The sequence below is a fragment of the Phyllostomus discolor genome, chromosome 11 (genome assembly GCF_004126475.2).
Source record: "Phyllostomus discolor isolate MPI-MPIP mPhyDis1 chromosome 11, mPhyDis1.pri.v3, whole genome shotgun sequence".
NCBI lineage: Eukaryota > Metazoa > Chordata > Mammalia > Chiroptera > Phyllostomidae > Phyllostomus > Phyllostomus discolor.
The window spans coordinates 87,732,993-87,748,004 of NC_040913.2; the positions used below are offsets into that span (position 1 = coordinate 87,732,993).

The 15,012-nt window shown below is 53.4% G+C and overlaps 1 protein-coding gene across 4 annotated transcripts in view; it reads right to left on the bottom strand.

The window, feature by feature from the left end:
- The window catches only part of TENM3 (teneurin transmembrane protein 3), a 562,504-nt gene that overhangs the window by 19,253 nt on the left and 528,239 nt on the right, over positions 1-15,012 (bottom strand). For all 4 annotated transcript variants that reach the window (XM_028526435.2, XM_036011778.1, XM_036011777.1 and 1 more), the window contains 2 exons: positions 3,906-4,081; positions 2,441-2,676 (listed from right to left, as the gene is read on the bottom strand). In XM_028526435.2, the coding sequence (XP_028382236.1) occupies positions 2,441-2,676; positions 3,906-4,081 (412 nt within the window). The remainder of the gene's footprint in view (positions 1-2,440; positions 2,677-3,905; positions 4,082-15,012) is intronic.

Below are 15,012 nucleotides of genomic sequence, written 5' to 3' on the forward strand. Positions count from 1 at the left end.
TCCTGGCGCCGCTCCTTAGCGGGAGACTGACGCCATGCCTGTGCCTCCCGGTCTCCCCCCCCCCCAGAGTGAGGGAGTCTCTTCATTTAGAATCAGACACAGAACCAGCAACTTCAGATTGAGTCCTCCCTGCTTCCCTCGACTCCTCCTAATTTCTTTTTGTCTAAAAAAGCAGTGTTATAAAAAAAATACACTAAGACCTAGGTTGTCGCAAAGAACAGTGGGCAGCATATTCCGTCGTGAGTTTCTGGGCAAAGCACCTCCTACTTTCCCTCTTTTGCCACTTTTCTAACCAGTGGCCGAAACAGCTCCCTCCTGTCGTGTGGGTCCAAATGCCCCACCTCTGCCTACGGGGTGGAGACGCTCCAGGTCGGGGCTGGGAACACACAATCGGGCCTTTGGCTTGCAAAGCACTTTCGCATCGTCTCCCGTGATTCTGAAACAGTGGCGGGAACCACAGGCGGAGCAGGGTGCATTTTACGTGCCCATGATACAGCTCTCTCTGCCAGGACTATGTCATTAGATAGTATCTAGGTAATACCTCATTTAGACCATGAAATAGATATCATGATGCAGATCAGGAAAAGGAGAGTTCCGGATGTCCTGCTTTTCCCAGAGGCTTTGTTATGAGTAAAAAGTGGAGGCCAGTCTAGAACCGGTAGTTTTTGAGTTCCAGTTCGGGGCTGTGTCTTTGGGGTGCAGAACGAGGAGCACCTATGTGAGCGGTGTCCTTGTGTCCTCTGAGGAGGTCAGTCCTATGACTGAGACTCTGGGTGTGTGTGTGCACATGTGTGTGTGTGTGTGTGCGCGCGCATGCACCATGCCTGCTTCAGGGACATCTGAGTGAGACAGAGCCTTGCACTGGCTTCTAGGCTGCCACGGCCCAAGGAGGCAGGGCTCCTGGAAGAAGCAGGAGGTGGCGGGAGCAGAGAGGATGTGGGCAGCTGCTGAGCCCTGGGGTCAGCGGAAGAAAAGGCAGTGGCTGGAGCTCCACAGTCCGGGACCCTGGCTCGGTGACCTGGAGCAAGGCTGAGCCTGCCTCCTTGTCTGTCTCTCTACCTTCAACCCCAGTCCCGCCCCTCCCTCCAGTGCTCCACTGCTGTTTCTTCTCACTGACCTGGCCTGCCCCGCCTCCGGCCTACCCAGCTCCTGCCTGCCAGGCCCCTGACCCCGGGGGCTGGGCCTCGGGGCCCAGCTTGCACAGTCTGGGGTGCGGGCAGGGTGGGAGCACTCAGCACTGGTTCCAGACCACCACGTACTCAGAGCCCCAACCACCTGCCTTGCAGTTGCGGTGGAATCAGAATATAACCAGTACACTGCACACGGTACGTATCCGACCTACTGATTCTCGTTTACTCCATTCCTGTTTCTTGGAAGTAGTCAGAGACAGTCAATAGTAGCAGTTTTTTTTTTTTTTTTTTTACCCTGAAGGTTTGTCAAGGTAAATACTGTTGGACGGTTATCATAACCATTTAACCATTTTCGGTGCGGGGGAAAAAAAGGACATCGATGGTGTGTTCCATATTTTGTCTTCTCTCCTTGACTTTCGGTACTGTTGTTTGACGGCAAGGGAAGTGATTTTAGGAGCGGTTATCTGCAGTCAGCTGACACACTACAGTCTGCCTCCTCTGAGCTCAGCTTACAGTGGTCTGTCTGAAGGTGGCTTTCTCGTCACCTGCGTTTTAGTCCTTAATCCACATAGTCTCAGACTAAGTACGAAACAGGTGTCAGAAGCCACAGCTTGCTTCTGAGATCCACTTGGCCCTTCCATGTGGAACGGGGGGAACAAACACCCAACAAGGTAACACAGGGAGCAGGTCGTGAAGATCAAGTCCGCCAGCGTGATCGGAAATATCGCCACATCGCTCGCAAGAATAACATAAATCAACGGTAAGGAGAAGCAGTTGGGTTCTGACGCGGACACTCTCCCCTGTGCCCAAACCGTGCTCGAAAAGCATGGAGCGAGCAAAGAAATAACCCGCCTTGCAATGGCCAGCCCATCTCTCTCCATACACACCTTTACGGTTTGCAAAACTTTCAATATCTAAGCCAACCCTTAATTACCTCCATCGCCATGTTAGGAAGCCATCCTCCTGAGCGAGTAAAGGAAAAGTGTGAGATTTTAAAGATAACATTAGTAAAATCAGAATGCACCGATATCCAGGCTATCTGAGATTGCGCTACAAGCCATTTCCTAATTTCCCAGGGAAGAATTATTTTTAATTGTTGATACACTGAGAAAACCCCTTTCTCAATGAGTGGCTTTTAACGAATGCCCGGACAGCGTGACGGTTGGCTGGAAGTCCCCTGGCACTGGGTGTGGCCTCGGACAGGTGAGGGTGGGCAGGGGATACGTCCCAGGTGGCCCTCGGGGACGGACCTCTACCCGACACCGACGCAGGCACTGGCCGGCGGCCGGCGCCTGCCCCCTGACACTTACCCGGAGCTTCCGACCGAAGACGTTGACCTTCCCTTGGGCCTGCTCTTTCCGGAATCTCCACTCCACCAGGTTCTGGCCGTTCTCCCCGGGGAGCGTCATGTTCCTCTTGGCCACGGTGGGGTTGGCCGTGCCGGCCAGCACGTGCGGCTCGGTCTGGTAGTGCGAGTCCAGGCCGCTGGCGTAGATGACGCGCAGGGAGCCGTCGTAGCCGATCTGGAAGCTGCTCCTCAGCTGGTCTGCGGGGCGAGGAGCAGAGGACACGGACCACCGACGCGGGTTAGACACGCCGTGGGCCGCGCGGTTAGACGCGACGCTGATTTCCGAGACGCGGACTGAACTCCGTCCACGAGGAAATAAAAAAAAATGCCTAATGATGTCGTCTTAGAAAATAATAAAGCAGCTGTGATTTCTGGCATTTCATGCCATAACGGGTTTGGCTGCCTATTTTAAAGGGAAATTTTGGGGGAATTTAGAGCCCTTCTCCACTTTAATAGATTTCTTTTTCTCCTTTGCCTGGTGAAACAAACAAAGGCCCAGCCTCCAGGGGCGACGCAGGAAATGTTCTGCAAAGAGCCAGGCACCTGCCCTCTCGGGGGCCGGCAGCCGCCTCCCGTCTCTAGGAGACTCGCCCCTCCCCCTTCCCTGCATCTTCTATCAAAGACCTTCTGAAGAGTCAACATCCATACCTTCTGTACTCAAAATATAAGGTGATAGCCCTCCTGACACTGACTAAAAAACCAGTCATCCTGCATTTGGCACACAAACCACTTTCCTATAAAACCGTGCTGCTGCGGTTTACAAGGCTTGCGTAGCAGAGGGCCGCCTGGAGAATCCCTGGATTCCAGCACTGCTAGCTTTAGATGACTGTGGAGATTCCCTGACAAAACTGTAAAAAATAATGATTCAAACAAGTTTAACTCAGATTTGGCCACCGATTTTAGGGCTACAGCCCCACGACTGCAAACGCCGTCGGAAACAAGCGTTTCCGGGACGATCTCAGACAAGGGACGCAGCAGGAGGCTCCGTCATGGAGGTGCTGGACACGTGCGCCCACAGAATGCAGACACGCAGAGGCCAGACGTTACACAAATGGGGTTTGGGGTCGGGCTCAACCCCCCGCGACGGCGTCACAGGTTCCCGCGCCAGCGCGGGTGACATCACCAAAAAGGGTCTCATGATGTATGTGAAGGGTGGGAATTAAGTAGTTTCACTAAGCGGGAATAAAAATAGTCACTGTTTCAAGGTTAACACATAGTTTTATGTATTCTATAACTTTATAGTATGTGTATATAACTCAATAAACGTTACCTGTGGACATTAGACTCTGCCACAGGTATCTCCAGGGGTTTCTATTTTCACCAGCCCCCCACTCCAGCTCACCCTAGAAAACGGGGGTGCCACATTCTGTCTGGGTGCCCATGCTGTGTTACAGCGATCGGTCTAAGACTGTGCTCTCGGGGTTTACCTTGAACCATGGTGTAGAAGGAATCGATCGAGGACAGATTGGAAGTGATGCTGACGTCCTCCTCCCGGCTGGATGACTCGAGGTCCACTGTGATGGCCTTGTCCATGTCGCCGTGAAGGTTCGTGACCACCCCCGTTGGGAAGGTGACGTTTGTCAGGCGGCCTTCGCTGTCGTAGCTGAATACAAAAGGCATTGACTCCGTGTTACACGGGGAGCGGCAGGTTCTCCTCATAACATAATGCACCGCAACATTAGCCGCGCGCTATTGGAAGAATGTTTGTCTTTGTGCGAGAGCTATGCAGACTGAGGACTTCAAACACGCTTTGAAGTCATCAAAGGCTGTTTAACAGAGAGGAACCTCACCGGCGGTCGCAGGAGTAAACAGACTGGCTCTGCTTCTCCACGCACGGTTCTTTGAAGTGTGACCGAAATCCTCCTGCACGTGTAATTTGCTGTTTCAAAGGGAACGTGTTTGCTGATACTAAACTCCTTCCTTTTCGCCCACATTTTCCTCGAAGGAGGCTGAACTCACCGTTACGTCAAAGTTTCGCCCACTTCTGCCGTCCACGGCCGTGCAACACGAGTGTGCACAGGACTGTGTACAGCAGTGTGCGTGCGTGCACGTACATCGTTGCACATTTAAACGTCCTCTTTTAGCACCTCGAGATGTCCTTAACAAACTAATAAGATAAACTCTTTTAAAGACTCTATTTCTCAGTGATGGGCATGTTTTATGAGGGCAGATTGGGACTTAAAGGCTGGTTGGGAGAGTGATAATCTATTTTGTCCACACTGACGTGGGAGGAATGGGTGGTGTTATGAGTGGTAACTTCTTATGTTTACTGAATGAGATGTAGTATTCACTGACACTTAATGATCAGTTGCTTTTTTACTATACTTACTTTTTTAGCATATGATATATTTAAATGTTAAGATATATTTTATTTACTTTTTTAAAAGATTTTATTTTTAGAGAGAGGGGCAGGGAGGGAGAAAGAAGGAGAGAACTATCCATGTGTGGTTGCCTCTCACGCACCCCCAACTGGGGACCTGGCCGGCAACCCAGGCCTGTGTCCTGACTGGGAATCCAACCAGTGAGCCTTTGGTTTGCCGTTCAGCACTCAGTGCACTGAGCCACACCAGCCAGGGCAAAACGTTAAGATATATTTTAAAAAGCTGTCCCACAATCACAACTATGCACTATAGACACAGCACTTCATTCAAGAGTTGACTTTTCAGTGACTTTCCCATTTGTGGTAGCACCAGAGGACATTCCAGAAATGACAATGTGGTTTTAAGAAAGAAAAAGAAATGCAAGTTGCCGGTGAAACACTAGGGAACTTCCTGGGGACCACGACAGACTTATGACTGGGTTTCAGATGGACGGGGAGGCAGCTTCGTTAGGGACAGGCCCACGCGGCCTCGAGACCTGCACCGAGCCCCACCTATCGGTGCCCCAGACACGGAGCTAGCGGAGAGAGCGTCTTCCCCAAGAGAGACAGAGGTCCCCAGGGAAGGAAACAGTGAAGACTATCTTCATAAAAGGGATACATACGGGGCCGCAAGGGGGTACAGGGGGGCAAAAGGTACTTCAATACTGTTTTGTTATGCAAGGACAGAGGGCCACGAGAGAGGAAGAAATCAGCTGTCACCAGTGTGGCTAACAGTCAGAAGGAGGTTCTGGGTCATGGAAGTGGAGGAGAAGGCTCAGCTCGGGCAAGGTGGTGGTGGAGACGGGAGGGGGCGGGGGGCAGGCGGGAGGAGACCCACGGGCGTCTGTTCGGGCCCCTGACCAGTGGGTCCCGTTAACTCGGCGGACAGTGTCGGTCAGGTCTCGGGTTTGACTGACTCGCTCTGACAACCCACTGTGCCGCTCAGCCAGCGGCGGGAACGGGCTCTCGGAAGAGAGAGAGGAGGCACCACGAAGGGCCCTCATTGTTTGGGGCCCCGAAAGGCAGAGCTGGACGAACACTGCAGACCCGCCCCTCCCCACCGGCCCCCCGCCCCCCGCCCCCGGCCCCGAGCAACGGGGGGGCTTCCACGGGAGAAGCCCAGCTCGATTTATTGCTGCGGTTGCTTGTAGGAGGAAATGACTGCTTCCGAAGAAGCAAACGTGCATTGGGTCCATTCACACAGAATTCCTGATAGAAGCGCCTGCAGTTCGATCCGAACCCGGCACATTTCTCGCATCCCGTCCTGTGTCTCGTCGTAGTGCAATGGGAGACACGCTACTGTGTTGTGAAGAAACGAACACCCTTCTGAAGGCCCCTTTGTGAAAGGCAGTTCGGCGCTGCCTCTGCCCGTCCCCGCCGTACCAGGTGGGAAAATGAAGATGTGACGTGGCCCGGTGGCCCGCTCCGGCTCGGGCTGCGTCTCACGGCTGGGCCATACCTAGCGCTTCACACGCCGGATGCCAGGCCCGGCAGCCTCGTGTGAACCTGTGCTTGGGCCGCAGTGGAGAGCTCCTGCGGATGCTGCCAGCTGCCAGCTGCCAGCGCTCTGCTGGCCCTGTGTCACTGCCGTCACTCACCTGTGCCCCCCGCCCCCCAGCACTCTTGCAGGTTTGTGTTTTCCAGCCCCACTCAGTCTACAGCGAACATCACCTTTCCCCTGCGGACGACACTTCTCTCCCCGGGGCTCACGGGCTCACCGGGCGCCTCTGTCCTGCTGGGCGGCGAGCACCCCGTCACAGGGAGCCGGGCGCTCTGCGTACAGCACAGGGTGCTGAGCCCTCGGCTGCCTGTGGATTACCCTTGGGAGCTTTGGGGAATAAAAACACGAGTAACCTTTGCAGGTGGTGCCGTGAGAATGACAGCGGGGTGAGCTGGGAGCCTTGCAACCCCGGGACACAGTCCAGCCCTGCGGGGTCTGCATTTGCTCCTCTGAGCAGCGGCTGGGTCTGGGTTAAGGCACCGCTGGGGCTCAAGTGCACACACCAGGCGGCCAGGCCGGTGGCCCCGGTGTGGGGGCCCTCAGAGCTCCCGTCTGGCCGGTCACCTGACCGCTTCTGAATGAGGGCACAGGGCGAGGGGACTATGGACACAAAGAGCGTTGGGAGTCGGACGGGGGAAGGAGCCATTCACCTGAAAACCAGTGGGGGTGGTGAGGGTCCTCAGGGTGCCCGCCGTGCGGGAGCAGCCAGGGAGGGGCCACCCCCCGCTGGGGACCCAAGCTGAGCCTTGGCAGAGATGAGGGGTTGAGATAGGTGGCAGGGGCACGGACGGCACTGCAGCCAGGACAGCGCAAAGTGAAGGTCCGAAGTGACTATGGAAGGGGGTGGACGAGCCCTGCTGAGGTGGAGGGTCCCCTGACACAGCACGGGGAAGCCCCAGGTGGGCTTTGTCCCTGGGGACTGTGGGCACTGAGGGACACTGTACAGGAGAAAGCCAGGGCCCAGCCAGGCCAATGACGGTGGCATCTGAAGGGCCCTGGAGCGAGGTGACAGGTTGATCGCCAACTGCTTCTCGGACTTGTCACTTTTACACTCCAGGCAAAAAAAAAAAAAAAAAAAAAAAAAAAAAATCAGGGACCAGCACAGGGATTTTACATTAAAATGATGACCTGTTACCTCCATCATAAAAAAAGGCCGCACGAACAGATCAAAGGTAGAAAGGACGGAACTTCCGGGTGAGAGAGTTCTTTCCGAGAAATAAGTAGAACTTTAGGAAAAAACGTTCCCCACATCATCACTTTTTTTTTTCACTTCAGTGTGGATCGGTGACAACTTTTTCACAGATTGGCACCTATGTCCAGAGAGACGGGAACCAGGTGGACCAGGACATTGGAGTTTCCAGGGCTCTCTGGATAAGGGGGGGAGCGAGCACACGGGGTGGAGGGCGGCTTCTAGGTACCTTCAGTGACCTGGTGACCCCTCCTTGACCTGCACAAAGTCAGAAACAACGCACCAGCCAACGTCCAACTGCCCTCTGCCACACCGGGAGCTCGGGGTCCGAGAGAGGCCGAGCCACCAAACCAACGCCCCTGGCACAGTTCCTGCATGTGAGCAGCTCCGCTGAACCGTGCTGGCCTTGGCAGTGAACCAGCTCCTCTGTGTGAGCCTCCTTTTCTCTCACTAGCTTTGTGACTCGGCAACGCGATGGGCTCCGGGAAATCTGAAGACAACCCCAACTCCGTGCTCCTCGCCCTGCGGCCTGGGCCTCCCAGCTTCCGCCTGGAAACACAGCGCATCCTTTCTCTCTGTGCCCCAGGAGCCCCTCCCGAAGGACTCTGGCTGGAAAAGACCAACCCCCCCAGGCACTTAGCCACCCTCTGCTCCGTCACCCATGGGATGCTCTGATTTGATGCGATGTTCGTCTTTTTGTTGTCTTTCATTGTGATTGCATTTCTTTTTTTTTTGCCTAGACTTGCTGTTTTAGCCTTTGTGGTGTATTTTAAAACGTCTTTTCAAGTTTCCTAAGCAGTGGGCTTACGGACCAATGCCCCGGGGATCAGCGCTCCAGCCTCACTCAGCCGAAAACACTCTGTTCGTCCTGATGGGGAATTTCCCCCTTCCCCCTCCCGGACACCGAGTTCCCAGCTCCTCACTTTATTCTTCAGAACGTCTCGGAGGTTTAGCTTCCCCTCCCCACAGCTGCCCTAGATTTAAAGCTGGTCTTTCTGCCTCTCCCCACAGTCACTGATACCGACTTAATCTTGGGAAGCACCACTCAGATAACCCTCCTCCCCAACTAGCTGCAGCGGCTCCTCCTTCGGGAGGGAATCGACGGGCTCACGCTGCTACCCACGCCCGTCGTCGATAGGCTATTGATACTGCGGATCCATTCAAGTGGCCACGATCTGCCCGACCCAAAGACTTGCTTTAGAACCCGACAACGGCAGTATCTGTTGTCTTCCGTGCTTCCCGTGTGTCAAATGGCTCCTTCGATCAAACATTACGTTTTTAAAGTCACCTGCTGTTGCTGAGAAAAACCTGCGAGAACCAGAGCAGGGCTTTCGAGAGGCCAGTGAACCGGAGACGAGAACAAGTTCTGACTCTGGAGGGGTGGGGGCTGCGCTTTTTTGCGGGCGTCCAGGGCCGCCCCACACTGTATCGGACCGTCTGGAAAAGAAGGCAGGTGCATGCGTCGACGCCCACAGCCTCGGCGATGGCCCTCTCCCTGCCTCTCCTCCCGTCCAACCTCTCCTCCCGTCCGCTACAGCAGGGCCAGCGAGAGCCAGGCGAACACACATGTCGGTGCTGGTTCCTCCCGGCAACACAGCCCGTCCTGAGAAGGGAAGACAGCAGCGGGTTTGGGTTTGGGTGCATATTCTAGAGGCTTCTGGTTGGGATCATGTATGTTCCTTCTGTGTCTTCCCCAGCCCAGAACACGCTGCTCAGGGACCTGCTTCGTGGGCGCACACCCGTCTGCCTGCCCCCTTGCCCCAAAGAAAGGACTCCCATGAGAGACTTCCCCAAGCTGCCCCCCCCCCCCCCGCCTCACTGTCCCCTCTGCACAGAGCAATAACCTTGTCTTCCATCTGCGTTCCTTGGGTTCAGATTTCCTTCAGTTTAACAGCCAGTGATATCCACCCCCCCCCCAAAAGAAAAACAATCCCCTCCATCTTGCCTTCTGTCTAGCAGTGCGTTTTCCACGATGCCAATGTGTAACCACCTCTTTCCTGGCACTGCGGTCAAGTAGGACACGCTAACCCACCGTGACAAAAACACACGCATCCATCACGTCTCAGTCCCCATTCCTGAGAAAGGACGGGCACCGACAGCCACGTCGGAACAGAACCTGATTTAAACACCGTGGGCTGGGTTGGAAGCTGAAGAGCAATGATGTGACTTGTAAGAGTAATTTCAGAAGAATTTACACCAAAGCATTCTAGGAATGAGGCTGAGATTCATGTAGCTTAACAATGATCTCATGGGCAAGTCATACTGTCTTCGAATTCTGCAGAGTTGTCGTCAGTAGCAAGTACTCAGAAACAACGTTCTGGGTAGAATATTCCGCATGCGTCCATCGTCAAGGTCGGCGGAGCAATCAACCAACTCCCGAGTCATGGGTCGCCTGGCACTCGGTTGGCTGCTACCTGTACTTGGCCAAAGATGATGACAGAAAAAATGCAAAAGGGGAACGTATTATTTTATGTGATGTTCACCCCAAGTGCTAGGAACATCTTAAGAAGCAAAGGCCAGAACTGCATGGGGTGGGGGTGGGGGTGGGGGTGGGGGAGAGGTGCGGCTCTAGTTCTTCCCGGGGCCTTGCCGACGGGCCAGATTCGGGCCAGCTCCGCTCCGTAAAACCAGGAAGGGCAGGAGCTGCGGTTCCAGCCACTGTTCTCTTCATCCAGCACCCCCGATCCCACGAGTTCAGGACCACAGTCACGGACGGATCCTCCCTCCCTGCCCTCCGCTCCAGCCCTTTCTTTGAACATTGAGTCTAACGATCAACGGCCACAGACATATTTTTCTCAAGATCAAATTCCAAAAAAGTGACCCAGTGTCTCTTCAGAACCATCACCGCATCGGAGAGAAGGGACAGAGTGACCGTGCCCAGCTCTGAAATTCAGAGGCCTTGAGGGAGAGGCCTCTGGTCAGGACCTTCCAGAATTAGTTCCCTCTGGGGTCTGAAAGAGTCTGGGTTGGCCCTTGTTCTGAGAAGGGGCGTAGGCACGTCACTGAAAAACTTTTGTTTCTTGACTGAGGAGGGCAGACGTGTGCAGGACACATCTTATTTGTTCAGGTGACAAGTCTGGGGCAGGCCTTGAAGCATAGACTTCAGCTAGACAGCTGAAGCGGAGGGAGATTTTTGCTCCAAAACTATCTGTGACACAGAACTATGCACACCCTCGTCCTCCTGGATTTATGCCCAGGGGCCCTGACGTGCTCCGAGGATGAACACATCTTTCCCTTCGTCTTCCTCTTTGTGTGCGCTGGCCCGGGTTCTGCCACGCACGGGACACCACAGGGAAGCTGCTGTGCAGTGAGTGACAACGAGAAGGGGGCGGGCGGGGACATTTACAGTACGTCGGAAAGGGTTACATAAAAAAGTAGGAAGCCTATCTGGAAAGAGAAATCCCATTCATTATTTTAAGTTGCTATTACTAGCATGGGCATAACAGAGAAAATATTCTTAGGTATGACGGAAACACAATGCGGCTGACTGTTTCAGCAAAGGAGATTTGGTGATTTGTTAAATAATGTTTCTTTTGAAATAAGCTTTGACAGGGGCCTGTGAAAAGCTGGGGAGAAATGTGAGAATCACAGATTTTTTTTAGAGTAGGAAGAGACTGTTAATTATGAAAAAGTCTTCCACTTTATGGGAGAGGGCACACCATTTTGGAGGTGCTGGGACTGGCCGGGTCACACAAGGGTAAGTGACAAAGGCAGGGCGGGAACCCAGGGCTTTGCATCCCAGTGCCCTTTCTAGTCGCCCGTGCTGCCTGTCGGAAGAGAGACTGATGGGGACCAGATGGAACACGGCTCCATGGAATGGCGAGTGGTCGGCGCCGTGGAGAGCTGAGCCAGGCGTGGAAGAACTGGAAGTGAAGACAGTGGTCGCGGTGGATGGGTTCCCGACCCAAGATGAAACGGTGTTTAGATGAAAATGTGGTCTATTCACAAGCTCGAAGAGAGGAAAAATCAATATTTTCTTCCAAGAAAATGAATATTCTTTCTGCCAAGTGTCAGGAGTGCAGGAAAGCAGAGGAATGGTTAACCTTTGGGCAGCTAAAGAGCAAAAGCGGGTAAAAAGGGGGGAATATACAAAAACTGATGTAATGTATAAGGGGAATCACAGATTTGAAGTTTTCAAAAAATTTAGGGAACAGCATCCAGTAGCAGAAGATGGACCCTAAAGTGTTAACACAGGTACCGCCTTCAGTACTAAGTCACAGGAAACTCCAGTTTGTGAATTCGTATCTGCACGCCTTCCCCTGGTAACTAGATGTCCTGCGTTCCTCTTCAGGGCGATTCCACTCCCGCTCACGGCTTCGGTGCTTCCCTCGCCCCTGTGTGCACGTCTCTAGCATCGGCATCTCCCGGGTTCTCAGCAGCCGTTTGGACCGCATGCTGGATGGGACTGTGGTAACCGCAAACTCGCAGTGTCGAAATCTGAACTCGCCTTTTGTCCGCCGACCTGCCCTTGGCTGTCCTGCCCTGTCCACTAAGGCACCTAAGCCAGGATATGCTCACTTATGCCCTCCTGCCTTCACTTGCCAAGTTACATTTCATTTCCCAACCATGAGTCAACTTCCTTCTTGTTAACCTCAGTGCCCATCCCCCATTCAGGCCCGCATTCATTGACCAGGTTTACACTCTCCTACCCCCCCCCCCCCCCCCCCCCCCGAGTTTGCCACTGCCCCCTCTGACACCTCCTGCCTTTCTCCACCGACTGCAGCCTTGTAAGGCCCAGACAGGCCCCACGGCTTCCCGGTTACATCCTTCATTAGCGCCCCTCGGCCCAGATGGAAGACCCGGCAGACAGGGCAGCGCAACCCTCCTGATAGGAATGGGGCTCCCCCCACTCCCCCACCCCCAGTCTCACCTCCCCCTTCCCCACGTGCACCCTGGGCCCTGGTTCTCTCCAAACCCAGCCACGCTCCGCCTCCCAAAAGCCCCCTCTTCTAGCACGCTCTCCCTCTGCTTGCTAGCCTTTCTTCACACCTTTCAAGACTAAGCTTACATTTTTACCCCCTTGGGGAGTCTTCTCATCCCCCCCACCCCCACCCCGCATGTTCAGCAGCCCTGTCTTTGCATTTTCCATCATCATGATTTTCTTCATCTCCCTCGGTGGGCCCTGAGCTCTGCGAACGGCGGGGTGCACCTCCTAGCTCCCCGCCATCTCCAGCCTCCAGCAGCAGCGCCTGGCACACAGCAGACTCCCACTGAAGGACGGAGTGAGTGATGCCCAGAAATTCGTGGGGGAACGGGCCGTGCCGGATGCCCAAAAAGGCACGGACATAGCTCCCAGCTTATCAACGCACAGGAGGGGTGAAATAATTGACTAATTTGCCAGGCAGGGCGCCTCTGCAACGTGACACTCCAGACTCTCATTCAGGCAGCAGCGAAACTGCTTTTGGAAAGAGTCCCTCCCTGGGGGCCGGGGTCACCTGGACTTGTCCCAAATGGGACTCGCCACGCCTCTGGGCACTCCCCTGTGTTAGGGGGAATGCAGTGCACATTAACAATTACGTTGAAAAAAAACCCAGAGATCTTGATTACATTAAGAAGGCACGAATGAACTAATCTTTCGTTGAGTATGCACACGCGGACACGAGCGTGAAGGGGAAATGCAGGGCACAACCCTCCTCACTCGCTTTAGATTACAAACGGCCGCGGAACACACTCGCTCCTGTGGGTCTGAAGCGTTTAAGACGGAGTTGTCCTGTTTCTCGGTTTCCGTCGGAAATACCTGGTGCATTCAGATCCTCAGCCGTTCTGTCTTCCGGACTGTAACGTTCTCGTAATCTTTCTTTTGTTTCTGTAACTAACTGATGCAGCTTAAAACCATCATCTGTGGGCAAAGACCTTCCTTCTAATTTCGGGAAGGCTTCCGTTGGCCTTTATTAGCACTGGGGTTCCTTCTCTCCTTCCTACAGTAACCCAGAGTGAGGTCCTCCCTCTGGCGGATGCTTGACACATACACAGTAAATACTGAAACTAATAAACTATTTCCTTAGACAAACTACAAGTTTGTTCAGCCTTCGGTTCGTATACTGAGTTTCCTTAAAATGCCCAGAGATTTAAAAAAATCTTGATTTACATAACACTCACATTCTTAAAAATAGATTTAAAGGGAGCAACACCTACTGTTTAGCCATTTACAAAGTGGTATTTCTTTATATCACCATTTCTCCGGAGTTCTGGCATCTCACGCTAAGAGGCAGAGATTCATCGGGAAATCTGTTGAAGTGTGTGGGGAGTGTTTAGGAGATGTGGAGGGTGGGGAGGGGTGGGGTCCCCCAACGCTGGTGGGAGCAGGAAGAGAGCAGTGTCCACATTAGTCCTGTAGCTGTGGTGTCCGAGCCTGCCGGAACCTCCAGGGTCCGGGGACACGGGCGAAGGGCTGAGGGTTAGGGCAGCGAGAAGCGAGAGGTGCTTGTATCTGGAGATCACGGGAATGAGCCAGAGACTCGGACAGTCTCCGGAAAACACCCAACTATCCATCTTCAGTTCTGCGACTGTAAAGCAACCACAACAAACAACGACGACAACGACCACAAAACACAAAGTCCCCTTACACTGGGTGTCAACCTGTAACTTTCTTGCCCTGTCACCAACCAATCAGCTCACAGGGCTGGTTTGTGTGACTCAGTCTTGGGAGGGACCATCTGGCAACCGCTGGGTGAGGGAGCCGCTGAGTCCCCCAGGTGTGAGGCGGCCATATCTTCTGTCTGATTTAGACGGTTTCGTGATTAGTTTGAAGGGGGGATTCAATGCTTTTCCGACTGCACCTACTCATTCCTGAGCCACTATGGAGCAATCTCTCACAGCCAGGGCATTAAGGTGCTGGATGGCATGCACTGGGAGAGTTAATGTAGCTCTGTGACTAGTGACACCCTGCAATCACACTAAATATCTGAGACATTTTATGTCTTATTACATATTGAGATCTACTGAGAAAATCCAACCAATTTGGTGCTGACTTTTTCTGGTATTTTTTTTGAGTAATCTGAATAACTAACACACAATTTCCCCCTTTCCCTTTCTGCTTTGACACCAGGACAGAACTAATTATTTGTTAACACTAGGCTGCAGAAGAAAATCGGTTTAAACCAACCATTGACAAAGGTACCACCTCAGTCCCGTTCAGGTGGACGTTTGGAAGGGGCAGCAGCCACTTCGAACAGCTGTCCCTGGGAAGACCCAGTCTGGTTAAAAATGTAAAGTAAAATTATTAAACGGTTCAACAAAATAGCAAAGACGGAAATCAGCCATAGCATTTCCCGGGACTTTAAGTGATTTGCTGATCAAAATCTCTTTAGAATCATCCTTAATCTCTGCAGTGTTCTCTTCCACGAGGAACGCAAGACAAGGAGAACGGGATGGTAAGGAGGCGAACCACGCACCGCCCTCAGGCGTGAGTTTGGAAATGGGGCTGCTGTGTTTCCCATGCAGTTTTGGCGGAAACGACAATGAAACGTGGCTGCAGCGGCCGAG